This window comes from Colobus angolensis, unplaced genomic scaffold, assembly GCF_000951035.1.
Source record: "Colobus angolensis palliatus isolate OR3802 unplaced genomic scaffold, Cang.pa_1.0 Scaffold182, whole genome shotgun sequence".
NCBI classification, from domain to species: domain Eukaryota; kingdom Metazoa; phylum Chordata; class Mammalia; order Primates; family Cercopithecidae; genus Colobus; species Colobus angolensis.
Window position 1 is genome coordinate 3,780,507 of NW_012114955.1, and position 26,928 is coordinate 3,807,434.

A 26,928-nucleotide genomic window follows, 5' to 3' on the forward strand; every position below is an offset into this window, starting at 1 on the left:
CTCCTGCCTCAGCCTCTAGAGTAGCTGGGATCACAGGTGCACACCACCACACATGGCTAACTTTGGATTTTTAGTAGAGCCAGGGTTTTACCACGTTGGCCAGGCTGGTCTCAAACTCCTGGCCTCAACTAATCTGCTCACCTCAGCCTCCCAAAGTGCTGGGATTATAGGATTGAGCCACCGCGCCCAGCCTTCACTCATATTTCATTGTTTATTATTCATCCTTTGCTCATGTGGCAGCTCCCTGCACTCCATGCTCTTCCCTTCCAGCACAGGATGATTTATTCTGTCCCCCATTAGGGCCCAGCTTCATCTGTGGCCTACAATCAGAGCTTAATCAATATCCAATCTTTGTTTTTCATTCTCTCTTCAACCAAAAGTTAATGTCAACATTTTTTGTTGTTGTTGAGACAGGGTCTCCCTCTGTTCCCCAGGCTGGAGTGCAGTGGGGCAACCTCCACTCAATGCAGCCTTAACCTCCCAGGCTCAAGACATCCTCCCACCTCAGCCCCCTGAGTAGCTGGGACTACAGGTGCACACCACCATGCCCAGCTAATTTTATTTTTGTAGAGGCAGGGTTTCGCCATGTTGCCCAGGCTGGTCTCGGCAATAGAACATTCTTATCAGAACATTCTGATGTTCTTATCTGACCATTCTTGAGCTCAAGATCTAGGCTCAAGTGATCTGACCACCTCGGCCTCCCAAAGTGCTGGGATTACAGGCATGATGTGCCACCTTGCACTGGCCCTTATGTCAACATTTTAAAAATAGCTCTTGGGAGGAATCAAGAGGAATAAAGAAAGGATTTTGGAGTCAGGCACATTTGGGTTCAAACCTCAACTCTGCTGACTTAGGGGTTTTCCGCTAATTCTTATCCTTTCTCAGCCTCACTTTCTTCATCTATAAAATGAAGACAATAAGATTTCTTTTATGGGTTTTTGTGAGAATTAAAATGAAATCATGCAAGTGAAGAACGAGACACAGTTACATCTCATCCTTACCCTCTCTTGATGCTAAAACAGTTCAAATGTTGAAACACTGTACTCTGGAACATAAGTCTTATCAATCAATTTAAAAGATCCATGCCACATTTTCCCATTATTAACACAACCTTCCTTGATAGAACAGTTTCTTCTCACTTGCACTTGCAAGTTTTTTAAAGGCTTATCTTGTAAGTAGGATTGGACTTGTTCACTGAAAATCCAAACTCTGTAAAATCTTTTAAAGAGTTGATTGTGTGTCAGTAGAAGTGACCATAGCCCAGAGAAAACAAAAACCCGAGAAGCATTGAGTAAGTGGTCCTGAGGTGGTCAGGTTATAGTCTGGTTTTATATATTTTGGAGAGGCAGGAGTTACAGGCAAAGACATAAATCAATACACAGAAGGTGTACATTGGCTCGGCCCAAAAAGGCATGACATCTTTAAGCAGGATGTAGGGGTAGGGTGTGGAGCTTAAGCCTTAGGTGGGTTTTGGGGATGCTTTTTTTTTAAATTATACTTTAAGTTCTGGGGTACATGTGCAGAATATGCAGGTTTGTTACATAGGTATACACGTGCCATGGTGGTTTGCTGCACCCATGAAACCGTCATCTACATTAGGTATTTCTCCTAATGCTATGCCTCCCCTAGCCACCCACCCCATGACAGGCCCCGGTGTGTGATGCCCCTGCCCCCTTTAGTTGAGAGAGTTAAGCTATTATCTAAAGACTTGAAGTTAGTAGAAAGAAATGTCTGAGTTAAGATAGAGGAGTTGTGGGGACCAAGGCCTTTGTTATGTAGAGGAAGCCTCCTAGATCACAACCCTCAGAGAGAATACATGGCCAGTGTCTCTTTTCAGACCTGTATGTGTGTGTGTGTGTGTGTGTGTATGTGTGTGTGTTGTTGTTGTTGTTGTTGTTTTGAGACAGGGTCTCACTATGTCACCCAGGCTGGACACATGTGGTGGCAAGACCACAGCTCACCGCATCCTCAACTTCCTGGACTCAGGTGATCCATCTGCTTCCACCTCCCGAGGAGCTGGGACCGCAAGCCCATGCCTCCACAGGCTGCTACATTTTTTTATTATTCATAGTAATGGGGTCTTGCCATGTTGCCCTGACTGGTCTCGAACTCCTGGGCTCAAGTGATCCTCCTGTTCCAGCCTCCTGAAGTGCTGGGATTACAAGCCCGAGTCACTGCGTCCAGCCAGTGAATCTCTCTTAGATCTAACAAAGCCTGACTGCACTAATAGAGTTTAATAGAGATTCACTGCGTCCAGCCAGTGAATCTCTCTTAGATCTAACAAAGCCTGGCTGCATTAATAGAGATTCTCTACAGATGCAAGTTTCCCCCTTTCATGATGGCTTTGCAGGGCTACTTCAAAATATGTCAAAGAAATATACTTTGGGCTAAAATATTTTTATTTCCTTCAGGGTCTTCTGTCCTGCAGCTATATGAGAGTCAGTTTGGAAAGTAAGCCACATTATACCAGGTTAATTTTTAAAAATCCATTTAACAAGATTCTGTGGTTTGTAGGGTGTGACTTAACACTTGCCTGACATGGCCTTAGGTCTTGTTTATAATTTGGTATCTTACTGCCACAAAAAGTCTGTTTTGACAGTCTTATGGTCTCTATTTTAATATTAATACGGGTCAGTTGTACCCAAATCCAAAAGGGAGGAGGTATAAGGAGGTGTATCCCACCTCCCTTCCCATCATGGCTGGGAATTCAGTTTTTTGGGATTTTCTGGGGGTTCCCTTGGCCAAAAGGGGGTCTGTTTAGTTGGGGGGCTTAGTATTTTATATTTGGTTTACAAACTTATTTATTGGTCACCAGACGAAATCCCAGTGGTGGGGATGATGAGGAGGCAGCAGCTCTGTTTGCTGCTGAGTTACTTTCATATGTAGTCCCTTGTGGGGGCCAAAGCACCTTGGATGCTGATCCGCCATGTTCACTTCTGATTAACCCCAGTTCTGGGAAGGCTTCTAAGATTTCCAGTTTATCTGTTGTTCCTTATGTAAGAGCATGTATTTACCATACATCTTCCCTTAGGTCAAAACAATCTTAATTGTAAATCTTACATGAGTCAGGTTCACATGGCGTCCTTGCCTTTCCCTGCAGGGTCAATTTCAATTGTCCTGTGCCTTCCTTCCCTACAGTACATAAGCCCTGAGTCTGGGCGAGTAATGGCACGGGAGCCTCCATCTCATTTTGCAACTGACCAGGACATCATGGCTTCTGTTTATATGTCTGTCTCTATTGGCCAGGCACAGTGGCTCACGCCTGTAATCCCAGCACTTTGGGAGGCTGAGGCAGATGGATCACTTAAGGTCAGGAGTCCGAGACCAACCTGCCCAACATGGTGAAACCCCATCTCTACTAAAAAAACAAAAATTAACTGTGCATGGTGGCGGATACCTGTAGTCCCTGCTACTGGGGAGGCTGTGGCACGAGAATCGTTTGAACCTGGGAGGCAGAGGTTGCAGTGAGCCTAGATCGCACCACTGCACTCCAGCCTGGGTGACTGAGCAAGACTCCGTCTCAAAAAAAAAAAAAAGTTTTAAATCTGATGGGCCTGGCAGGGCAGGAGAGGAGAAGGTAAACATTCAACCAAACAAGGATTGTATCAGTACAGAGGAGGGACAGTTAGCACGTCAGGAAAAGCTTCAGAGAGTTCATACATAGGAACTGAGTCTTAGTCTATCAGTCCATGGCTGTCAAAAGATAGTTGGGACAAAGCACTTCAGGTAGAACCCCAATGCTTGTTTCTTCCCCACTGTGTATAACTACATGCAGCCTGAAGCACTTGGCTCCATCATCTTGAACCTGTACAGCTGTCTTCCTCTTGCTCCAGGTGATATAAGGGCTTCCTTGGAAGCAGCAGCATTTATTAGTGCTGGTTCCAATCAGAGAACTGACATTAGAAGTTGACTGTTGCTCTTGTGGCCAGGGCCAGAAAGCAGCTGGAGTGGTTTGAACTCCCTGCAGGAGGATGTACACGTTGAGGCTGTGCATGTGTGCATGCTCGTCCGTGCAGATCTGTGTCTGTGTGTCTGTGAGTCTGAGCGTGTGTGGGTGTGTGTCCATTTGGATGAGTGGCTAGATGTTTATATGTAGGTGTCGCCACCAAAAACAAAAGTGAGTATTCAGAAAACAAAGTGACAGCTCAAAACCTCAGACAAGCTGAAAGACTGCTCAGAGAAGGGGGAGGTTGAAACAACTTCAACCAAAACAAAATGAAACAGAGAGGGAAGTTGCATCAGAAGAGGAAGAATGCCAATGTCATGCTGAAGAACCACAAATGTCGCAAAACAAAAATAAAACGTGTAATTCTTATTTTACCTAGTCAGATACTATTACAATATTTTCTCCTTTAGAGTGTTAAAAATTACTGAAATTATAATATTTAGTTCAGCGAACATGAAGGACACAGAAAAACACAAACAAAAAATTCATTCCTATAATTTTTTAATGTTATATACATCATATTTTATTTATTTGGATCAGTGATTGATTTTAACTTTGCTTTCTACCTCCATATAAAAGTTTTCCTCCAGCATTTAAAAAATATTAAAAACACGTTCTGAAATTGACTTATTGAAGAACATGTAAAAGGTCTTATTATTAGCACAAATTGAGAAATTATAATAAAGATACTCTAATAGCGAAGTGATTAAAGATGTCAGAACAAAAAATTATAGATCCCAGGGATGCTATTACGTTTTTCAATTTCAGTTCATGTAGAAATGTTAGCTCCTTTGCCACAAAGAAATAAAAGAGTACTTTTCCTTTTGATTAGATTCTTGTAACCACACACTTGAAAAATTTATAGGATTGGTTTAGGTGAGGGGGTTTTATAAAATGTTAATATAACATTGGAATAAGCTTGGCATCCAGGTCTCAGATAAGTCTTTTGAATCTATTACTTTATAATTATAGTGATATTGATTGGCTTTCCATCACCTTCCTAGAATTATAATGACATCCAATGATTAACTGATTTGCCAATCTCACAAATAGTTAAAAGAATATTGAGTTTTTGGCAGTGAACTAGGGAAAGACTGTACTTCTCAACTGAATACATTTTTAGTACATACACGAGTTTACCAGCAAAGGTAACTAGAGAGTGAGCTTGAGGTGCACAGAGTGAAAGGAGCTCGGGAGGTTGAGATTGAAGTGAGCTACGATGCCACTGCACTCTAGCCTGGGTGACAGAGGGAGACCCTGTCTCAAATAAATAAATAAATAAATAAATAAATAAATAAATAAATAAAAATAATTAATAATTAGGAAGAGAAAAGCAGTGATCATGAGGAAAGGGAACCACTGAGTATGATGCTCACTTTATGTGCATACAGGGGGAACTCCACAAATAATTGTGGAAGGAGAGAATGAGTGAAATGAGTGCATAAATAATAAGTACAAAGAAAGTGGCGTAAATGTTTAATTCAAAATGAAGTTTAGACCGGGCATAGTGGCTCTTGCCAGGAATCTCAGCACTTTGGGAGGCCGAGGAGGGTGAATTGTTTGAGCCCACGAGTTCGAAACGAGCCTGAGCAGCATAGCGAGACTCTGTCTTGGCAAACAAACAAACAAACAAACAAAACAAAACCCCAAAACGAAATAATTAGCTGGGCAAGATAGTACGTGCCTGTGGTCCCAGCTACTCGGGAGGCTGAGGTGGGAGATCGCTTGAGCTCAGGGGGTTGAGATTGCAGTGAGCTATGATGCCACTGCCCTCCAGCCTGGGTGACAGAGGGAGACCCTGTCTTCCAAAAATAAATAAATAAATAAATAAAAATAAAGTTTCCATTTTGCGTCATGACAGGGTTATAGTATATTTTCCCTATGATGCTGTCTTGGTGATGCGCAAGTTGTATACTTTTCAGAAGTTGTAATACCCTTAAAGAAAGAAAACATCTACAAAATTAGTTTTGGGAAGAAATGAAAATCTATGCAAAACAAAGTTTTTAGATATTTTAAAAATATTTTACAAGTCTAAATTCATTGTTCCTTTAGGAACATAAAAATACATTAGGTATAAAATGGTTTACTCATAAAATTATTAAATGCTTAAAATTATAACTTATTCAAATAATATGAATGTACTAATTGAGACTTTTAAAAATCTTTAAAACTAATTACCAGTGGGGCTACGACCTGCTGGACTTTAAGACATCAAATATCATTCAGCTTCTGCCAACTGAGAAAAAAAAAAACAAAAAGAGGAGAAGTCATAAACACCACAGTGAAAACACATACCAGAGTTATGTTTTTTCTAGATCTTCCATAAGGCATTTATTTTCAGAAAAGGTATAGGAAGAAGCATTTTTTTTAATAAAAAAAATGTTTAATTTTTTTTAAGCATTTTGGGACGAAGTCTTGCTCTGTCCCCCAGGCTGGAGTGCAAAGGCACGATCTCGGCTCATTACAACCTCCACTTCCCGGGTTCAAGTGATTCTCCTGCCTCAGCCTCCTGAGTAGCTGGGATTACAGGCGCCTGCCACCATGCCCAGCTAATTTTTGTATTTTTAGTAGAGACGGGGGTTTCACCATGTTAACCAGGCTGGTCTTGAACTCCTGACCTCAGGTGATCCGCCCGCGTCAGCCTCCCAAAGTGCTGGGATTACAGGCATAAGCCACCGCACCCGGCCTTTATTTTTAAAAAATAGCCTAAGAGAGTGGATGGGGAAGAAGAAGAAAATTAAGCAAATTCATTAGTTGTAACTTTTTTTCAAGCATTCACATTTCTGTTTAACATGTGAATGTCCCCAAATTTGCCAGGTTCCCTGCTTCCTAGGCTTCCAGTCTCCAAGGGTTCTTCATCTGCACTAATTTCCTGACTCAGAATTTGCCAAGGGTCTCAAGTACACTCCAGAGCGCTCGCGTAAACTGGCTAGGCCAGCTTGTGTTCTGGGAAGCTTGTCTTTTCTGGTGGTGTTCCCAAGAAACAGGAAAGAGAAAAGATGATGTGTGGACTTAGAGATGGTGTGTGATACTAAGTTTTGCTTTATATTTTAACTGTCCGGCTCTTTCCTTCAATGAATGGCAAGCCATTCTCAATTCCTGCCCTTCTGTGCTGAAGAATTTAGCATCTCTTTCCCTGGAGATCCAAGGAACTTTGCTCTTTGCCCAAAATACCTCTCTCTCCCAAAGCAATTTCCCCTCCTTTGAGAAAGGCTGTCGTGTCAGGCTGCACTGCCCTTGAACCAGACAACTTTCTCTGCTTGTCTTTATCTGTCTAAATAAAGCTAACCTACATTTGCTGTCTAATTCATTCGGATGCTTGCTGATGCTATTTAAAGCATCCCTCAAGGCCCAGTGGAAAACAAGATGCATTATCTCCAGTAGGGAACCTTTAGGTTTGCTCATCATTTAAGGAATTCAAGAATCTAAAGAATCCATTCAGTCTTCCCTGGTTCAGACGTGAAGGAACGGGGCTCTTCATATTTTCTTTTTTACTCCAGGCAGTCTTCTTTGACTTGTACGTGGCTGAGATCAGTTGATGCAAAAGCAGGTAGCTAGAAAGTCAATCTCAATCATTCTCTCTCTCTCTCTCTCTCTCTCTCTCTCTGTGTGTGTGTGTGTGTGTGTGTGTGTGATAGAGAGAAAGCGTCTTCAGGCTTCATGAAATTCAACTTTTCTGAAGATTAATTGCTCAACAGAATGTATGTTTCACTCTGGGCTCTGATGATTGGTTAGTCCACTGTGAATTGCCTCTCAAGAAACAAATGTAAAAGTTCAAAAGCAGCTGTCACCTTCGTGAACAGACTTCTGGTGAGTTTTTGGCTTGTTTCCATCACACTCTCTTCAGCCTCCATATGACGATTTGTTACAGAATCCTGGTACTTCTACATTCCGGAAAGGAAAAGGAAATTCTCCAGGGATAGGAGCAAAATCTTGGGGATGTAAATAGGACTCCACTGTGAACTTATATTTGACTGGGGAAATCTGTTGTATCTTTTTTGAGTTCTGGTATTTCTGTTGGCCTGTCGGCTTGCTTAGAGGGAGGGAGAGCTGGTACAATGGGATTGTTTTAACCGTTGGTGCCCCGCTGCTACCTTAGGCACATACTTATTATCAGCATCCATTTGTTCAGCTACAATTCTATGACGTCCATTGCAGTGAGTGAGTCAGAAGCCACAAGCTAACAGGTCTATTCCTTCCCACCGTCACCTAGGAAACCAATGCATCATCCACAGGAAATGCAGGCCCTGATGGGGAGTGTGCCCAGATCGAGTTATAAAGCTGGCAATGAGTTTTTCAAAGGAGGTCAATTAATAATTTGTAGAATCTTAGTCTAGGGTGAGAGATGGATCCAGCCTCTTGGGTATGGATTGAGGGCTGTCAGGCAGAAATATCAGGAGAAATTAATCAGCTAAAATATAAGTAGTAAGTAAAATGTAAGCAGTAAGATGTCTGCTTGATAAGAATTTGACCAAAGGCAAGACATATGGAGATATGATTTGATTTCTCTAACAAATAGCATTTATTTGCCCAACAGCTGAGAGTATTTTTTTTTGGTATGGTTGTACAGTGTGTGAAATGAGATAAGGAAATTGACAACACATAAAACAAAGCTTTCTGCTGAATGAAATGTATGTCCCCTTTCTCATGGTCACTATCCCCGTTAAAAAAGTGATGGAGGCCAGTCACTGTGGCTCACGCCTGTAATCTCAGCAGTTTGGAAGGCCGAGGTGGGCAGATCACTTGAGGTCAGGTGTTTGAGACCAGCCTGTCCAACATGGTGAAACCCCGTCTCTACTAAAAATACAAAAATTAGCCGGACATGGAGGCACACACCTGAAGTCCTAGCTAACAGGGAGGCTGAGGTGGGAGGATCACTTGAACTCAGGAAGTGGAGGTTGCAGTAAGCCAAGACTGCACCACTGCACTCCAGTTTGGGTGACAGAGTGAGATTCTATCTCAAAAAAAAAAAGAAAAAAATAAAAGTGATGGAGAGGACCAGGTGTGATGGTGCAGTGGCTCATACTTGTAATTCCAGCACTTTGGGAGGCATAGGTGGGAGGATCACTTGAGGCCAGGAGTTTAAGACCAGCTTGGGCAACATAGCAAGTCCCTGTTTCTACATAAAATATTTAAAAATTAGCTGGCCATGGTGATGCACACCTGTAGTTCTAGCTATTCAGGAGGCCTAGGTGGGAGGATAACTTGAGCCCAGCAGTTCAAGGCTGCAGTGAGCTATGATCCACACCATTGCACTCTAGCCTGGGTGACAGAGCGAGACTCTGTCTCTAAAGAAAGGAAAAGAAAAGGAAAAGATAAAAAAGAAAAAGAAAAAGATGGAGAAAACCACAGTCTGGTTCCCCCCAAGCTCTCACTGATTTTTTGTTTGTTTGCTTATTTTTTGCCTATGCCTGATTTTCTCTTTTCTTAATGACTACAGTTTGGTATAATCCATTGGCCTAGTCACAGTATCCAGATATCTGTGGATACAAGTGTAGTACAGCTGAGAAAAATTACCTATACGGTTTCATGTTGTTTGATGAAAATTACCTATACGGTTTCATGTTGTTTAGCATTTCCAGGTTGATTTACATTCCCATACTCCTGTGAGTGAGAGATTTTACATCAAAGTACAAAGTGAAGTCTCCCAGAACTTCCTGATTTAGACCTAAAGCATGTTAGAAAGCAGAAAAAAAAAATCTGAAAAATCACCTGGTCCAACTACCTCATTTTACACATGGGAAATGATTCCCAGAAATGTGGAATGACTTGTCTAAGGTCACATAGTAGATATTAGTATGAATGTTAGAGCCAGAGGAAAGGAGATAGAAGAGATAGGAAGTTTGATCACAAGCTCTAAATTAGTCAACAGGTGACATGGCCACCTCAGGGACAATGAAAATATTAGGCTGTATAAATCGAAGTATGTAGTCCTGACTAAGTGGGGCAATTGGTTCATCAAGGGCTGGTCAGTGTGTGCCACGTTTATGATATGATGTTCTGTCCTGAGTACTCATTGAGTAGGAAGCAATGATAGACCTGGGTGTGCCCAGAAGCAGGTAAAGATGGAGATAAGAGTTCTGGTAACTACAAGCAAGAAAAAAGTAATTGACAAATGTTGACTATTTAGCCTGGAGACCAGGGGATTTGTCATGGAAGGGATGGAAGGGAGTATCATCAAAAATAACTAAAGGGTGGCTGGGTATGGTGGCTCATACTTGTAATTTCAGCACTTTGGGAGGCTGAGGTGGGTGGATCACCTGAGGTCAGGAGTTCGACACCAGCCTGGTCAACATGGCAGAACCCTGTCTCTACTAAAAGTACACAAATTATCTGGGCCTGGTGGTGGGGTGCCTATAATTCCAGCTATTTGGGAGGCTGAGGCATGAGAATCACTTGAACTTAGGAGGCGGAGGTTGCAGTGAGCTGAGATCATGCCACTGCACTCCAGCCTGAGTGACAGAGTGAAACCCTGTCGCAAAAAAACTAAAGGTCTATCTTGAAGAAGGCTCAGACTTATCTTGTGTGCCTGCAAAGGGCAGTCCTAAATTGGTACTAGTAAAGGATGATGGATATTGGCGCCATATAAGTGATGTTCTAATAATTCAAGCTGATTGAAGTATATTAAACTGACTGATACGGTAGTGAATTAATTCTTTGCCTCAGGAGGTGTTCATGTCTTCATTCACGCCAAAACATTTATTGAGCTGTTGCATTATGCCAGTCTTGCTAGACACTAAAGACACAATGGTGACTAACACAGCCACTTCCTGCAAAGAGATCGTAAGTCAATTGGAGGTCATGAGATCACTTATTTGCAGAGACAGGATGACCAGTAATGTAGAATGCCAAGGAAGAGAAGCAGGCATTGGACAGAAAGAAGTCTGGACTACAGGGACTCTGAGGTTGCTGCCTGTGTTAATTAAGGGAACACTAGCTGCTGTAATAATCAAACCTAAAAAATGTCTCATGGATCAAGCCTGAAAGGAAATTTATTTCACACTCATCTGACATTCACCATGGATGTGGTAATAGTGGCTGATAGTGGTGGTTCTCTTCCAAGTAGTAATTCAAGGAACTAGGCCACTTCTATCTTGTGATTCTCCCACCTTCACATCTTCAACATGTGGCACTGACAGGCATTGACATCCTGCTAACAGATGGGGAGAGAACATGGAGGATTGTGTGGGGAGGTTTTTATGGGCTGGACCTTAAAACAGAGAAGTAGTGCACATAAACTCCACTCGCATTCTATCCACTAGAATTTAGTCACATGGCCACATCTAGCTGCAAGGGAGGCTTAAAATTTGGTTGAGCTGTTTTCCTAGCAAAAAGAAGAACCAGGTTTTGTCACATGACTAGCAAATCTTCTACCACACTCTCCAACTCTGAGATTCTATGATTATGGTGGCAGAACCAAGATAGGAATTTTTAAGGGGTGCTGGGGAGAGTGGCAGGGTGCTCCATTTATTTATTTTTAAAATTTCTTTTTATTTCATTTATTTATATTCATAATTGACTAATAAAAAATATATATTTATGGCATACAGTATGATGTTTTAATATATGCATACATTGTGGAATGGCTAAATCAAGCTAATTTATGTATTATGTGTTACCTCATATGCTGATCTTTTTCTTTTTTTTTTTTCAGACAGGCTCTCACTCTGTCACCCAGGCTGGAGTGTACTGATGTGAACATAGCTCGTATCTCACTGCAGACTCAAACTCCTGGACTCAAGTGACCCTTCCACCTCAGCCTCCCAGGTAGCTAGGGCTATAGGTACATGGCACACCTAGCTGATTTTTAAATTTTTGATACAGACAGGGTCTTGCTATGTTGCCCAGACTGATCTCAAACTCCTGACCTTAAGCTATCTTCCCACCTCAGTCTCCTAAATTGCTAGGATTACAGGTATGAGCTACCACACCCAGCCCTCATTTTTTTATGGTGAGAAAGGAATTTTGAAGTCATCTTGTTTGATGCCAGAGTCATCCCATCCCATGTTTACATTAAATTTCTTCCCGGGTTGGACATGGTGGCTCATCCTTGTAATTCCAGCACTTTGGGAGGCTGAGATGGGAGGATCACTTAAAGCCAGGAGTTTGAGACCAGCCTGGCTAACCTAGTGAGACCCTGTCTCTTAAAAGAAAAAGAAAGCCTTTCTGTTGAAGATGTCCTATTAATAATATACTGTTAACTTTTAAAAAGCAAGGTAAGACCAGGCTTGGTGGCTCACACCTATAATCCCAGCATTTTGAGAGGCTGAGGCAGGATGATCACTCGAGACCAGGAGTTCAAGACCAGCCTGGGCAACAGAGTGAGACCCATCTCTATAAAAATTTTAAAAATTAGCAGGACATGATGGTGCGTGCTTATAGTCCCAGCTACTTGGGAGGCTGGGGAGGGAAGATCACTTTAGCCTAGGAAGTCAAGACTGCAGTGAGCCATGATCATGCCACTGTACTCCAGCCTGGGTGACAGAGCAAGATCCTGTCACAAACAAACAAACAAAACTAATGGTGACTACTATAAGTAAAGCTCCTCCCCGCAGGGACCTGCCACTTCAGAATACTATAAAGTTAAAAGCCTACCTAAAAATTGGGGAGAGGGTGACTCTTCCTAATGTATGAGAAGCAGATTGTGAAGCTGCTCTAGGTCTACTAGTAATCATGTCTAACAAATCAATAATTAAAAGACAAATACTCAAATATAAATATTGGCAAAAGATATAAATGAAAAATCATAGAAAGAGATATCAATAACTATCATGTAAACATTTAAAAATTTTTTTCTCCTCAAAATGAAGAGAGATAAATGAAAAATAATATCTAATATAGACAAAAGTACATGGAAATAGGAACAGTGGTATTTTTCTGATGGAGATATTAGTTGGCGAAACCTTTCCAGAGGTAAATTTGGAAACCATATTAAAACATTAAACTCATTCATATGCTATAACCTGTAACTTCACTCTACTAATTTGTCCTAATAAAATATTCAGATAAACATAACCATTTATGGCAAATAATATTAATATCAGAATTTTTATGAGTCCAGCAAAAGGTGGATTAAATGACACAGTAGGCAAATGGGATACCAAGCTGTCGTTAAAGAACTAGCTAAAAGCTAAAGGAAAATCTAAATATCTAATGTTAAGAAAAAAGAGTGATTCAAAAATAGACACAGAAATGTGTATACACCTTAAAAACCGGTGAGTCCTGAAAGAGTCTTGTTAAGACAAACTGGCTAAGAGTGATTTAAGCTTAGAAAAACACCTTGGTCCTTCCAAGATTTAAAACTAGGCAGAGCCCTCTTCTTGCTGATATTCATTCCATGGACCACTTTATTCATAATAGATCCTTTCATACATACTGAAAATCAGTCAGGGCAGCCATTGGTGAGCAAGTGTCCTAAAGTACTCCTTAGCAGGCTAGGCTGTGATCCCAGCACTTTGGGAGGCAAAAGAGGGTGGATCACTTGAGGTCAAGAGTTTGAGACCAGCCTGGCCAACATGGTGAAACCCTGTCTCTACTAAAAATACAAAAGTTAGCCAGGCATGGTGGCGCACACCTACAGTACCAGCTACTTGGGAGGCTGAGGCATGAGAATTGCTTGAACCTGGGAGGCAGAGATTGCAGTGAGCCGAGATCGCACCACTGTACTCCAGCCTGGATGACAGAACGAGACTCTGTCTCAAGTGAAAAAAAAAAAAAAAGAACACCTTAGCAGCCCAGGGGCGATGGCTCATGCCTGTAATTCCAGCACTTTGGGAGGCCAAGGTGGGAGAATTATTTGAGCCCAGGAGTTCAAGACCATCCTAGGCAACATAATGAGAACTCGTTGCTACGAAACATTTTTAAAAAGTAGCCAGGTGTGGTGGCCTGCACATGTGGTCCCAGCTGCTAAGGAAGCTGATGGCACCACTGCACTCCAGCCTGGGTGAGATCTTGTCTAAACAAAACAAAACAAAACAAAACAAAACAAAAACAAAACAAAACAAAACAAAACAAAAAAAACTCCTTAGCATTGTCAGCACGCCTAGCTTTTAAGTACTTAAACACAATTTTAGCTTCCATCTGAATTAATATTTGGATCACAGGCAGTCAAAGTTGATGCTAGTTCTCTAATCACATGCTCAACATTGTTTCCATTTCTTTGATTACTTTCCCTTATTTTCTGCTAATTGCTGTTCATTGCATAGACCCCACCAGCATTTTTCACATTTTGAACCTTTTTGTCTTTCTGAATCACCCTGTTGACTAAGGATCCATCTCTTACCCGCTTGCAACACATGATTTTTCTTACCACATTCAATCTGTTAATCTGTTTTATTTTCATCATAATCCTGAACATAGGATTATGCTCAATAGCACATTGAGCATCTGAATTGTTTTTGCAATTATCAGACACTGAGGTTAATAATGTTGCAAAACACCTAGGATTAGGTACAACAAATCTGCTGGCAATGGAAAACTAGCTGGCCAAGTCTAAGACCACCACGGCCAACTGCTATTGTCATCTGTTGAGGACAGGCAAAGTTGAAACACTTTTACTTTTGGAAGACAGTATTTTCCATCTCCGTGAAAGTTCACAGCTGGCTAGGTATGGTGGATCACACCTGTAATCCCAGCACTTTGGGAGGCTAAAGCAGGAGGATCACTTGAGGCCAGGATTTTGAGACCAATTTGGGCACATAGCAAGACTCCATCTCTACAAAAAAAATTTAAAAATTAGCTGGATATGGTGGTGCATACCTGTAGTCCCAGCTACTCAGGAGGCTGAGGTATGAGGATCCCTTGAGCCCAGGAGTTTGAGACTAAAGTGAACTGTGATTGCACCACTGCCCTCCAGGCTGGGTGACAGAGCAAGACCCTGTCTCTTAAAAAGAAAAAGGAAAGTTCCTTTTTGCTGTAGGCCCGAGTGGTTGCTGCTGAAATGGGCAAGTTCATGAAACCTGGGAAGGTGGTGCTTGTCCTGGCTGGATGCTATTCTGGATGCAAAGCCATCATCGTGAAGAACATTGATGATGGTACCTCAGATCGCCCCTATAGCCATGCTTTGGTGGCTGGAATCGACTGCTATCCCCGCAAACTGACAGCTGCCACGGGCAAGAAGAAGATCGCCAAGAGGTCAAAGATCAAGTCTTTTGTGAAAGGTTATAACCACAGTCACCTAATGCCCACAAGGTACTCTGTGGATATCCCCTTGGACAAAACTGTCATCAATAAAGATGTCTTCAGAGACCCTGCTCTTAAACACAAGACCCAACAAGAGGCCAAGGTCGAGTTTGAAGAGAGATACAAGACAGGCAAGAACAAGTGGTTCTTCCAGAAGCTGCGGTTTTAGATGCTTCGTTTTGGTCATTAAAAATTAAAAAGAAAAAAAAAAAAAAAAGGAAAGTTCACAGATGGCCACACTTTTGCACAGCCATGGTACCATCCTAGTGAAGTATATTTGAGACAATAGTCATCAAATTACATATAAATACATAATCAACCAAAATTATTTTTAGGTAGTTCAGTTGGTTTACATTGTCTGAATTGGCAGAAGCCAGGGGTTTGATTTCTGTGTCGGTTATTTAGCACACAAAGAAAAATTGTGCCACTCAAATAGTCTATACCTATGTCTAGCCGTCTCACAAACACCTGCTTTTTAGGGGACCTAGATACAGTATGTCGGGGGACAGTCGTGTCATTTCCACAGTCCATATAGAACAATGCCATTACCGACCTTTGTAAAAGTGTGTGAGCCTGGACTCTGCAAACTCAAAACCTCGAGTAGCCATTAACAGGAAAGAAGATACCTTAGTCATATATTTAATTTGTTTTAAAAGTATGTCAGGCCCTGTGATGTAGCTCACGCCTGTAATCCCAGCACTTTGGGAGGCTGAGGTGGACAGATCACCTGAAGTCAGGAGTTCAAGACCAGCCTGGCCAACATGGCTAAACCCTGTCTCTACTAAAAATGCAAAAAATTAGCTAGGCGTGGTGGCGCACTCCTGTAGTCCCAGCTACTCAGGAGGCTGAGGCAGGAGAATCGCTTGAACCTGGGAGGCAGAGGTTGAAGTGAGCTGAGATTATGCCACTGCACTCCAACCTGGGCAACAGAGCAAAACTCTGTCTCAAAAAAACAAACAAAAAATATGGTTGGATCACAAGATTCTCCAAATGTAAAATACTAAAGAAAGTCAAAAGAGGCTCATTCTTCTAATTGAGATTTAAAAAATCGAGTGGTACCCAAGTTCCCTCTACTCCCCAGGAACCTGATGACCATTAATGCCTATTGAGTTAGTTTTTGGGGATTTGCCAAAGAACAGGTGGGTGTCACTAGAGAATGCTGCACATTTCTCAAAGTAGAGAAGGCTACAGATTCACAACTCAGCTTCTGGCTTCAAATGCAATTTTCTTCCTCTGTTTTCATGACCCGCTCCTCCCTCCAACGCCAGAGCTGCAGGCAGTTCTCTAAATAACACTATGTCCCTGGCCTCCTAGCTCCCATTTGAACATTTCAGCAGGGCTCCTCTGAAGTCTGCCCCCCACCACCTCCCCTCTCACAGGCTTCTTGTTCGTCTGAGTCAGCCCGTGACTCACCTCACTCATTAGCAGAACTCAGAATGCCTCTCCATCCTCTGGATCCCTTTTGTCTCCCTGCTTATAACTGGTTTCCTGGCAGCCTAAGGTCTATGGACAGCTTTGGGGCTAGAAGGTGGGTCGCTACTAAGATGGTCTGCTCGGTAAAGAGGTTAGCAGACAGCAAGTAGAGTTACAATGATGATAATGATGATGATGATAATGATGATGATGATGATGATGATGCATGCAGTTGCCTCAAAAGGACTTTGACAGCCAGATTTGGCATGTCTGCCCATGTTGGCTCATAGGATAGCAGCACAGGGGTCCTTGATTCTTGGCCCCTTCTTTTCTCTTTCTAGTCTTTTCTTTCCCTCTTCACCTACCCCTCCTCTGCACACATGCCCGAATGTACAAGGTGAATGCTTCTGGGCTCTGCTCTCTGTGGAAAGGCAGGGAAAAGGGTGACATCCCTACATGGGGGCACCCTTTCCTCCAGCCTTTATAGCTCTGTTCTCATTTCCACTCATTTGATTTTACATCCCAATGCTTTCTGTTTTGTGAGAGGTAGACTAGAAGGGATGAATGAGAAAAGGCTTTATGCCTTGTTGGTGCCTCCTGGGCATATAAAAAAGCCCAGTGACATGATGCTAATAAGAAACTCTAAATTCACGGTGAAAAATATCAGAAGCAAAGCACTGTTATTAATTCATTAATCTTACTTAAAGGCCTTTGTAAAATGGTGATACAGTCAAGTGCTGCATGACGACATTTCAGTCAGCGACAGACTGCATGCACAGTGGTGATCCCATAAGATTATTATACTGTCTTTTTTTTTTTTGAGACAAAGTCTCGCTCTGTTGCCCATGCTGAGAGCAGTGGTGTGATCTCAGCTCACTGCAACCTCTGTCTCCTAGGTTCAAGCAATTCTTCTACCTCAGCCTCCCAAGTATCTAGGATTACAGGTGCCCACCACCACGCCCAGCTAATTTTTGCATTTTTAATAGAGATGGGGTTTCACCACATTAGCCAGGCTAGTCTTGAACTCCTGCCCTCAGGAGTTCGCCCTCCGGCGATCCCCCCCCCCCACCGCCTCGGCCTCCCAAAGTGCTGGGATTACAGGTGTGAGCCACTGTGCCTGGCCCTATACTGTCGTTTTACTGTACCTTTTCTATGTTTAGATATGCTTTGATACACAAATACTACTGTGTTACAGTTGCCTACAGTACTCAGTACAGGAACATGCCATACAGGTTTGTAGCCTAGGAGAAATAGGCTATGCCATGTAGTCTAGGTGTGCAGTGGGCTTATCCCATCTAGGTTTGTGTAAGTGCACTCTGTGATGTTCGCACAACAATGAAGTCTCCTAACAATGCATTTCTCAGAATGCATCCCTGTCATTAAACAATGCATGACTGTAGTTTACTTAGCTGAATGACAGTTTTCATTAAGTCTCATGATTTCTTTTGAAAGGGACCCCAGAGACCATCCTGTCCACCCTTTTGTTCAATGGGCAGATGCATGATTGCTGTGCACCTGTGATGGCCAAAGCCCAAGCCAGGTGCCCTAGGACCGCACTTCTGAAGCCCCTGAGATGCAGATCTGGTTCTGGAGGCCTGGGAAGGGGCCCAAGATACTGCATTTCTGTAATCTCCTTGGGGATGTCCATGCCACCAGCCCACAGACCACACTTTGAGTAGCAACCCTGCAGGCACTCTGCACAAAGATAGATGAGGCTTGACTTGTCATCGGAGAACATCCGGGGCCATAGGCGCCATGAGGCTGCCCTCTACACCCTGCGTGGTCAGCTGCTGATGTTTGCTTGCAAGGCCCAGGGAATGCCGACCAATTCCTCCAAGTGCGCTTGACTTTCTTGTGTCTTCACCCCCAGCCAGGGGTGTTAAAATGAGAAGATTCGGGTTTGGGATTAAGACAAGAAAAAGGGCCCATAAAACTTCACCCTGGACTATGAAGTCTAGTCTGGGCCATCTTACAAGAGAGCTCTAAACCCACATTTTAGGCAGAATCTGTTTAACAATAAAGTATTTCTTTGATTGCTACAGGGATCTCCTTTTATGATTTGTTTGTTCATGTCCTTTGCTGATTTTTTCTATTGGAGTCTTGGCCTTTTAATTATTGAGCTGTAACAGCTCTTTATTACAATATTAAGCAAAATCCCCCTTCCTCCAATAAAGTGATTTTAGTCTTTTTTTTTTTTTTTTTTGACTAATTTTTTGTAGAGATGGGGTTTTGCCATGTTGCCCAGGCTGGACTCCTGGCCTCGAGTGATCTACCTGCCTCAGCCTCCCAAAGTGCTGGGATTACAGGTGTGAGCCACTGCGCTTGGCTGTTTTTAGACTTTTATCTATTAAATTTTGATTTTGGAATCTTAGATTCTAGGGCTATCTTGCTAATCTGAGCAAGTCGCTTTGCTTCTTGTGATGTGGTTTCTTTCTGTACCTGCAGATGGAGAGGGTAAAGAAGACTTATCTCAGGGCACTGTTGAGAGTGGAAAGAAAGTGTGTGTGTGGTAGTGCTGTACAGATGTAGGGCATAGTTAGCTTGTTTTCAGAGTCTGTATTAATCTGATCACTTTTTTAAACCTAGTGTGGGACACGGCAAACTGGTGTTGACAACTACAAGTTTGTTTTGTTCTGTTTTTAGTTTGTTTTGATTAAACAAGCACTATTGAGCACTTCCAAGTACTCTGAGTTGTAACTTCTCATTGTGTTAAGATACATGAAGCAGAGTTGGAAGCTGCCCACTGAGAGCTTTTCTTTTTCTTTTCTTCTTTCTTTCTTTTTTTTTTTTTTTCTTTTTGAGATGGAGTCTTCCTCTGTTGCCCTGGCTGAAGTACAGTGGTGCCATCTCAGCTCATTACAACCTCTGCTTTCCAGGTTGAAGCGATTCTCCTGCCTCAGGCTCTTGACTAGCTGGGATTACAGGCGCGTGCACCATCACGCCTGGCTAATTTTTGTATTTTTAGTAGAGATGGGGTTTCACCATGTTGGTCAGGTTGGTCTCGAACTCCTGACCTCGTGATCTGCCCACCTCGGCCTTCCAAAGTGCTGGGATTACAGGCCTGAGCCACTGCGCCCAGCTTACTGAGAGCTTTATATATGTGAAGGTGCTTGTGATTCTGTTTCACTTTGCCTCCTAAAATACAATTATACCTTCTAAGTTGTCGACAGATGCCATCTTCCACCACTCCTAAATGTCCAATCAAAACTGCCCCAGTACAAGGCAAATGACTGGGTTGTTCCTTGGTTTCCACATTTGCTGTCTCATCTCTGTTAGAACCCTACAGCTGTTAAAATTATTTATTTCTATAGTAGAAGTTATTAGACTAGTAGTATTCCCATTTGAACTGACAGGTTTTTGTCTTAGCTTTAAGAAATGGATTTGTAGAGTTCCCCCATTTATGATGTTTAATGCCTTCAACTTCTCTCCGCTACTGCCTTTTTTGTTTTGTTTTGTTTTGTTTTGTTTGTGTGTGTGTGTGTGTGTTTGAGACAGGGTCTCACTCTGTCACCCAGGCTGGAGTGCAGTGGCACCATCATGGCTCACTGCAGCCTTGAACTCTCGGGTTCAAGCAGTCCTCCCATCTCAGCTTCCCAAGAAGCTGAGACTACTGGCATGTGCCACTACACTCAGCTAATTACTTTTATTTATTTATTTATTTTTGTTTTATTTTGTAGAGATGAAGCTTCCCTATTTTGTCCAGGCTAGTCTCAGACTCCTGGGCTCAAGTGATCTGCCTGCCTCAGCCTCCCAAAGTGCTGGGATTACAGATATGAGGGGAAAAAAAAAAAGAATATAATCAGCTACTAATAGTAAAATAGAAATGTTGAGGACATTTTTGTCTTCAGCAAATGTGTTGTTGCATTTGCAAATAAGTGTTTTGCCTCTAATTGGTATTTGTTTTTAATAGAGTCAAAGGAAAGAGTCTCTATTGGCAAAAATGTAACTCTCAGCCAGGTAGAGATAGTGACCCCCCATCTCTGCTGGCACCCGGGGTTGTTCTTTCCACAAACGAATCTGTCTCATGGGTTCTTATACTGAGCATAGATGCAACAACAAAAAAGTCAATATTATTGACTCTCATCCATTTGCCACGCACTGTGCTAAGTGCTTTCACATGCATTTTCTCATTTAATGGATCTTTTGCTTACTTACTGCAAAGGGGGTGGAAGTGAGATTGTGCCTTTGTGTTGCTCCGTCCTCTACCTAGAGTCCTCTTTCCTCCCTGTCTGTGTAAACCTTATACTGGTAGCAAGGGAACTCAATCTGAAGCAAAATCCATTTTTTTTCTCTCCATTTTTTTTCCAAAATCCATTTTTTTCCCTCATCTCGTCCAGGTTCACAGTGAAAAGTTGGTTGGTTTCTCATTTCTGGAGAAGAGTTGTGTTGGTGATTTCGGAAAAAGTGTATGGAAGAGGGATGAAGGCTGAAGGCTGTTTAATACCACACTATGTACCCACGTGGGTGGGTACCTGCCTCTGCTGAGAGGTCTCTCTTGTCCTGGCTTCTTTCCCAGATAATTTATTGCATTCTCTGGGAACAAGAATCTATATACATTCAAGTCTTCCTTTGATTGACTTACTTATCTATGAACACTGGTCACTTACCACTTTCCTCACCTTCTCCCACCCCAGTAAACCCTCTCCTGGAGAAACATAACTGTTCTTATCCATTTCTGAGATTACCTGCCATTTTCTCCTCTTACAATGATTCCAAATCTTGGACTCCACTAAGGAAAACATAGCCCGAGTGAAGTTACGCAACCAGTGAGAAAGGAATCTTCCCTGGGCAGTGAGATGAGGGCTGACTCACTATCTCAGCTCTTAGGAATGGCTCTCCAGCTGCTGATAGAGGCCACATGGGTTCAGACATGAGGTCATTAAGGATCTCCCCGGTGACTAACAAAATTGAGGCAGCCAGGGATAGCCAGAGCTGAGCTGGGGCAACTGACCCATTTGTAGAAGTGCCCCCCAGGATGGAGGCCAGCAGTCTAAGTTGCAATGCCTTGGCAGTGTCACACTCACAGCTGGTGCAATCTGGAGGATGATTGGCACCCGACAAAAGAAGTCTCTGGTAAAGGATGTACTTATAATCACTGTGTGGGGACATGTTTATTCCAGAGGCTCATTCTTCATTCTTTCACTTATACAACAGACATTTGACCTTGCTAGGCATTGAGTTGGAGGCTGGTATATTCCTTGTTCTCAAGGAATTGACAGTTTAGCAGAGAAGCAGAAAGGGGACATGCACAGGAAGCATTAGGAGAATTCAGACGAGCACTTACCTCAAATTGGAGAGTCAGGAGCACTTCCCTGAGAATGCATGGAAGGCTTATACAGAAAGGGAGGAGAAAAGGCCTTCCAGGTAGAGTGGCAGCAGTGCCTAGCCACAGAGACTAGAGAGAACACGTAGCTCCTTGGGGATGCAAAAGGGGCTGTTGTGGCTGAGGTCAGAATATGCAGGGGAAGGGGCAGGAGATGCTGCTGGAGAGGGGGAGCATGGCTCAGATTATAAGTGTCCTCTTACCTGTCATGCTGGTAGGTCAGAATTCTATCTGGAGGGGTCAGGAACCACTAACTGACTTTCTGTCGGGGAAGGACAGGGGCAGGTCTGCCTTTTGAGGATGTTTTCTCAGTGGTTTAATGCGAAGATTGGATGCAAAGAAAGCAAGCGTGAACTACGAGGACCACTTTGTAGAATCATGCAGTAATTGAAGAAGGAAATAACGTGGGCCCAGCCTGTAGCAGAGACCACAGGGAAGCAGAAAAAGAAGACTGTGAGAGATATAAAGGAGTTGCCCCCAACTGAGTGTGGCGGTCAGCCACAGGTGGGGCCTGAAGAGCTCAGAGGGGCTTCAGCTTTGGTGGGTGGGGGAGATGATGGGAGGAGAAGGCTTGCTGGAAGGAGATAGTGAGTGCAGGCTGAAGTAGGAACCCAGGGAAGAAACCCTTCCATCAGCCTGAATATTAGTGGAGGCAGGTCAAGGCAACTCAGTGGAGCTGAGGACTCCCCAGGTGTCCCCCAAGGGAGGCTCAGTGACAATCCCAGATCCCACTAGCTGGAGAGGAAGAGGCTCCTAACACACGGGCTGGCTTGTTAAGACTGAATCTTGCAGGACCGAGGCTGCAGATGAGAGGTCTCTAGTACCTGCAGCCAAGCAGGACCTGACAAGCTGTTTCCATGGAGATGTGGTGTACGCAGAGAGAGTGAGTAGGAGAGCTGATCCATTCCAAAGCCTTGGGTCACAAGGCTGTGGCGGGCTAACAGATAAACAGGAAAAAGACATAGTCAATCAGAAAAGGATATTCAAAACGATTTGTAGTTAATTGGGGGTTGTATCGTCATAATTCTAGATTAAGTCTAACAATTGAGAAGGATTGGGGTAAGCCACTTAATGATCCTGCTAGTTATTTTAGGTACCACTTAATGAGGGCACAGGGAAGTAGATGCCGACTCAGGCTAACTCCAAATGTACATACACCATTGTAAGTCCTTCTATATCCCTGGACTCCAAGTTGTTGCATATCACTCCCAAGTGTGAGTAAAGAAACAGGTTTCTGGAGAAACAGGTATAGGTATGGGAAGCTAGTTTTTTTTTTTTTTTTACATTTGCCATGCTAGTAACAGTAATACACTGAAAATCTGCAGAGCTCTTCAGAAAATTCAGATGCTGGTGAAACCTCAGATCAGATGTTGTTATTAAGCAATTTGAAGACTGTTCTGGACAGAGAGCCAGCCTCATTGGGGCGCCAAATGTGTGTGTGTGTGGTGTGTGTGTGTACCGTTTTGACCCTCTTAAAGTGTATAATTCAGTGGCATCAAGTATATTCACAATCTTGTGTAACCACCATCACCATTATCTATTTCCAAAACTTTACCATCTTCCAAAACAAAAACTCTATAATCATTAATCAATAAATCCCCTTTGAGCACCAAAGATATTAAACAACCTTATTGTGCTGCAGCAACACTGTGTGCCAGACAGGGTGATGTTTTGGTTGCTGCACATAAGAAAACTGGGTTGACTTTGGTCAGTTGGTCTCAATTCACACCTAGGGGTTTTTGGCCAAAGTCCTCGTCTTATACATGAGCTTATAAGACCTAGTCTTTGGGAAGTGACTGACTTTAACCATTGTAATGACTGTTGGGACTTGTTGACCTCTATCTCCAAGGTATTCAAGTGGCTGATGGCAGTGCTTATTAAGGTCAGTAAAAATGAAGTCAGGGCCATAGGCCCTCATAAAGATCCTGCTGGAGGCAAACTTTGCTCCAAAGTTAGTTCGGCATAATTGTAAAGCATAATTGTAAAGTGAATTGTCTAAGAAGCAACTTTTTTTTTTTTTTTTTTTGAGACAAAGTCTTGCTCTCTTGCCCAGATTAGAGTACAATAGTGTGAACAAGGCTCACTGCAGCCTTGTCCTCCTGGGCTCAAGCCATCTTCCCACCTTAGCCTCCCAAGTAGCTGGGACTATAAGCACATGCCACCACGCCCAAGAAATTTTTGTATTTTTTATAGAGAAGTTTGTAGAGATGTTTTGCCATGTTGCCCACGTTGGTCTTGAACTCCTGGGCTCAAGCAATCCACCCATCTCAGCCTCTCAAAGTGCTGGGACTACAGGCATGAGTCACCACTCCCAGCCCCAGCTTCATTTTAGGCAACCAAAAACAACAGTGCCTAAGGAAGATGAGTCATAATTCTGGTTTAAAATGGTAGACCATGACCAGAAGATCAGAACCTGAAATCCCAAATGTCCTATTCCCTTTTCTTTCACAAATTATATATAGGCCAAGGCTCAGTCTAGAGTTCACAAATTCAAAGCAGCAATAGCCCCCAAACCCAGACAGATACCTCACAGATGCATGGTGTCCACTGCGAAGAGTGGCAGGGAGAAAAACAGTGGACTTGATTTAATGAAAATGGCTCCACCATAAACACAATGTAAACCACATGCTTTGTTTTGGGGATCACAGTGAAACGACTTTTTTCTTTTCCTTTTTTTTTTTTTGAGACAGAGTCTTGCTCCGTCACCCAGGCTGGAGTGCAATGGCACAATCTTGGCTCACTGCAACCTCTGCTTCCTGGGTTCAAGTGATTCTTCTGCCTCAGCCTCCTGAGTAGCTAGGACTAGAGGCGCCTGTCACCATGCCTGGCTAATTTTTTGTATTTTTAGTAGAGACAGGGTTCCACCATGTTAGCCAGGATGGTCTCGATCTCCTGATCTCGTGATCCATCCACCTGGCCTCCCAAAGTACTGGGATTATAGCCACCGAACCCAGGCAAGATGAATATTTTAACACAATATACTGTTCCTGGGAACTGGGGCTCAGAAGAGGCTGACTGGTTTAGTTAGCATCACCAAGAAAACCAGAGAAAGAGCTAAGTAGCAAGTTTTGTCTCCTGATTCCTGGTCAAGTGCTTTATTTTGATTAGTGTCTGTGGTGCTCTGTTCGTAGCATGCACAAGGGGGATGGTTCTTAGAACCTCTTACAGAGATTTTATTTGGACAGAGGGTAATCTATTAACACCTTTATCTTCAAATTCACCTTCAATTTAGTGTTCCTATTACACTGATTTTTCAACAGAACCCAAACCTTGGATAGGAGCTCAGACAAATGTTAGCAGTCACAAAAAAGTTTAGTGTTATCAAGATCCTATTAGGAGATGATTTCCAGGATGGTAGTATGAGGAGCTCTACAGACCCAGTCCCAATGAAACAACCATAACTGGTGAAAATTATTTTTAAGACAACCATTTGACGTCTCTGGAAATTGTCCTAAGGGCATACAACAAATGAAGAAATATTTATTCACGAAAATCTACTAAATCCTGGTAAGAACAGTTAGGACTCCGTGGCCTCTGAACCAAAAACTGTTCCCTCCCTCCCTGCTCAACCCCGACTAGGTCAGTGCGATGGAAGCTCCAGTCTGAGGGGCTGTTGGAAGAACAGAGCTCCCTCTCCTCCCAGATACCAGTCAAGGACTACATTATCTCCCTGGGGAGGGGCAGGCCACCAGCATTTCTCATCCTCCCAGCTCCATGCTGCAGATGCTAAGTTCCAGGCAAGTGCAGCCAAGAGGTGGGTGATTCCATTCCTCCAATGAGCCCCTACCTATAGGGCAGAAGCTCTCCCCCAGATACAGTAGGTTGATAAAACTGGGGCTCCAATTGTCCTCACCCCAGTATTTTTTTCAGGGCAGAGGTTCCACAAAGGGAGATACAAGTCCAGAAGACCAGAGACCACTGCCCCCACCTGGTACCCTGCTTATGAAACAGAATTATCACTCCAAGAGAAGTGGGTCACTGTCCCTGCCACAGTTCCAGAGCAGAGTCTCAGAGATTCTGTCCAAGAGAAGAGGCAGGTGATGAGAACAGAGAGGCCTGAAGCTCTTCCAAAAGGGACTGGCTTTATTTAGAACAAAGCATGAAGAAGTTCAAGCTACAGAGAGTTCTTGTAAACAATGGCGAATTTAATGAAAAGCAAGTAAGAAGAAGCTGGTAGCTCAATGTGTGCAACAAGCTAAACTGTAGGCTGGTTTACCAGGGAGAACCAGGGAAAGAGACAGCTAAGAAGAGCCATCCTGAGGTCAGAACAAACCTCAAGGACTAACCTCAAAACTACACCAGCAAAGATGCTTAAATTTAATTGGAACATAATGTGGAACAATTTATACCCTAGGGCATTGTTGAAAACAATAGAATGACCAGCAACTAGAGGAACCTAACACCTAGGGCTTATACCAACACAGGCAGAGAACTTAACAGAGAGAGAGAGCAGGGAAAGAGACAGTCAAAGAGAGCTTTGCTAAAATGATTGCTGTCCCAAGGGGGCTGTGCATATGACCAACCCTGTACCTTTTGAGGAGTGACATTGGAGATTTCACACTGCAGGAAAACAGACTTCACTAAAATAAACTAGCCAAGTCACTTGAGAAATAAACAACAACAATAAGTCCTGGGTTGGAAGTATCAGTATTCAGGGTTGCTATATTATATAAAGTTTTCAACAATGACAAAAATATGAGACATTCACAGAAACAGGAAATGTGATGTGATTCATACAGGAGGGGGAAAAGTAATCAACAGACTACTTGAGGGCTCATATATCAGACTTAGCAGACAATGAATTTAAAGCAGTTATTATATGTTCAAAGAATTGAAGGAAACCATGCTTAAGGAAGTAAAGGAAGGGATGATGACAATGCCTCATTAGATAGAGATAATCAATAAAGAAATACATATATATTTTTAAAAAGAACCTAATGGAAATTCTGGAATTAAAAAGTGCAAAACTAAAAAGAAAAATTAATTAGAGGGGCCCAATAGTAGATTTGAACTGGCATACAAAAGAATCAACAAATTTGAAGATAGAGATTATTTAATCTCAAGA

General features: G+C 42.8%; 2 protein-coding genes across 2 annotated transcripts in view; both read left to right on the top strand.

The window, feature by feature from the left end:
- The window catches only part of MKLN1 (muskelin 1, intracellular mediator containing kelch motifs), a 386,600-nt gene that overhangs the window by 126,302 nt on the left and 233,370 nt on the right, over positions 1 to 26,928 (top strand). The gene's annotated exons all lie outside the window — the stretch shown is intronic.
- Positions 7,485 to 15,296, top strand: LOC105510039 (60S ribosomal protein L27-like). The gene is made up of 2 exons (XM_011939629.1): positions 7,485 to 7,577; positions 14,865 to 15,296. Exons 1-2 carry the CDS (start codon positions 7,485 to 7,487, stop codon positions 15,294 to 15,296), a joined length of 525 nt encoding a protein of 174 aa, XP_011795019.1.